This window comes from Schizosaccharomyces cryophilus (genome assembly GCF_000004155.1).
Source record: "Schizosaccharomyces cryophilus OY26 unplaced genomic scaffold supercont4.7, whole genome shotgun sequence".
NCBI lineage: Eukaryota > Fungi > Ascomycota > Schizosaccharomycetes > Schizosaccharomycetales > Schizosaccharomycetaceae > Schizosaccharomyces > Schizosaccharomyces cryophilus.
In genome coordinates, this window is record NW_013185630.1 from 899,725 (window position 1) to 902,077 (window position 2,353).

Here is a 2,353-nt window from a genome sequence, read left to right on the forward strand (position 1 = left end):
AGTCATTCGTTACCTTGTTACTTTCAACCAAAGAAAAAAAAGGAAAAAACTTATGCAAGTAAGGAATTGATTAGTAACTTGAAATTTATGATGACAAAGCCAACTTGGAATGACATCCATATAAATACTTGAGCAAATACTCCTTTTAGTGTATATTACGAACTTGTGAACATGACAGAAACCAATTTGCCCCTTCAAAACAAAGTAGCAATCGTCACCGGAGCTTCAAGAGGAATTGGAGCAGCTATAGCTGAAGCGCTAGCTCTTCGAGGCGCCAAAGTAGCCCTTACGTTTACTTCAGATAGTAGTGTTGAAGCGACAGAACAATTGGTTAAGAAAATTAAAGGCTTTGGAACTTCGGCAGATGCAATTAAGATTCAAGCAGATTTAAGCCATGTTGGCAGTCCTAAATTTATTGTTGACACCACTATAAAGGCATTCGGACCTACGATTCATATCCTTATCAACAATGCTGGGCGTGTAACTAAGCCAAAACCCTTGGGACAAAACAATATCGAAGACTTTAATTATTCTTTTGATCTGAACGTTCGTGGTCTATTTTTCCTTACAGAAGCAGTATTTCCTCATCTTCCAAAGAAAGAAGAAAATGCTGGCACCGGAGGCAGAATTATAAATGTCGGAAGCGTGGCTGAAAGGATGGGTGTCCCTCAGTATCCCATCTATTCTGCAACCAAATCTACTATCGAAGGCTTTAGGAGATGTTGGGCTGCCGAATTAGGCCCTCAAAGCCATACCGTTAATCAAATTAACCCCGGAATAGTTGAAACCGATATGCTAAATGACTTTGAAGAGAGTACCACTCAATTTCTCGCTAAACTTACGCCTTATGAAAACCGCTATGCAAAACCACAAGAAATAGCAGAAGTTGTTGGTTTCCTTGTCGATGATAACAGCCGATGGATTACTGGACAGGTCATTTCAGCTTCTGGCGGACTGTCAATGTATTGAGTTTATTTGTATAAAGGAGATTTCTAAATGGTGAGCAAGTCAAAGTAGTGTTAGCTGGTGAAGACTATGGGCAAGACAGCGCATGAAATATTATTACGTTCAACTTATATAGAGGATTTGATATGATGAATATACATTAATGAATCATAAACGCATAATGATATTTTAAGTGCCAAACAATTGATACGTTGTCTATAAAAATCTAAACAAAATAAAAGTAAAAAAATAAAAGAAAGTTAATCAAAAAGAGGAAGGTAGAAGTGATCAGCTGTCATTCAAACTTTAGCGCTTTCAGTATTCTTAGGTTGATCTTCTTGTTCGTCTTAGATACCGTTCAAAACATTCAGTACATGGCTCTTTTCTAAGACTACTAAAATTATTTGACTCACTCAAAGAAATAAAAGGTATTGCATGAATTGAAAGTTGATTTTCGCTCGCCGACACGGCTCCTTCAAATATTAAACATAGGCAATAGCTTTCGAAATCCAATCAAACCCTTCAGAAACCACGCAAAAAGCGTTTTAGAAACATCAGAAACCCCTCCCTATGGAGCCTGCAGAAAATAACAAGGGAGGTGAATCGAACGAGAAAATCAACAGATCCAATAAAACTATTCATTTTTCATTAGCATAGCTTTCAGAAAATATTATTTTTCATGACGTACCCGAAAACGAGTTTAAAAAGAATTTAAAACGCCAATGCGAAAAGAATAGCTGCTACGCTGTTTTGAACATTTTTTGAAGTCACCTTAAACATATTATCCCTCAAAAAAGGAAAGAGAACGTAATATGAAAATGCAAAATCACGTATTAATGACAAAGTCCTTCATTCTACTTTTTTTTTCGCAGTGGGTGGAATCCTCGCGAATGCCGCTGAACTAAAAATAAGCAAGAACTTAGTCTTAGCTCCATTGCAGAAAGCACCAAAGCAACCCAAAATTGTTGTAGAAACATCCTTTGAGAACTCGTCTTTCTGGTTTTCAGAACATGGTGGACCGAGGCTTGGATGTAAACATAAACAACCCTTCTCCAAGTCATCCTAATGGGAATACTGGACTTCACTGTAAGACAGTAAATCGCTGTCAGAACTCGCGGGAGAAACCCCACAGGAAGATTCGGCTGCTTTGGCAAGTCCTAGCAGCTTTTCATTCATCCTTAAAGAAAAAAGAACAAAACAAACCATCAATTGCTTTCTACAAAAATCAGAGATCAGCCGTGAAAACTATCGAATATTGATAGGAAAAGACCAAAAAGCGCAAGAAAAATCCAAAGTAAAAGCACCTTCTTTTGATCCCCCTATAGGAATAAATAAAATCCTTTCATCACAGCTCTAAAACACGAAAAATACAACCGCAATGGCAATGGCTAGAGTTTTGTTTGAGGTG

The 2,353-nt window shown here is 37.5% G+C and overlaps 1 protein-coding gene across 1 annotated transcript; it reads left to right on the forward strand.

Annotated features, from left to right (window-relative positions):
- Positions 1 to 171: 171 nt before the first annotated feature.
- SPOG_05000 (3-ketoacyl-acyl carrier protein reductase) lies at positions 172 to 1,144 on the forward strand (the record flags this gene model as incomplete). Its single annotated transcript, XM_013170004.1, has 1 exon — positions 172 to 1,144. One exon carries the CDS (start codon positions 172 to 174, stop codon positions 967 to 969), a length of 798 nt encoding a protein of 265 aa, XP_013025458.1. The 3' UTR covers positions 970 to 1,144.
- Positions 1,145 to 2,353: the final 1,209 nt, after the last annotated feature.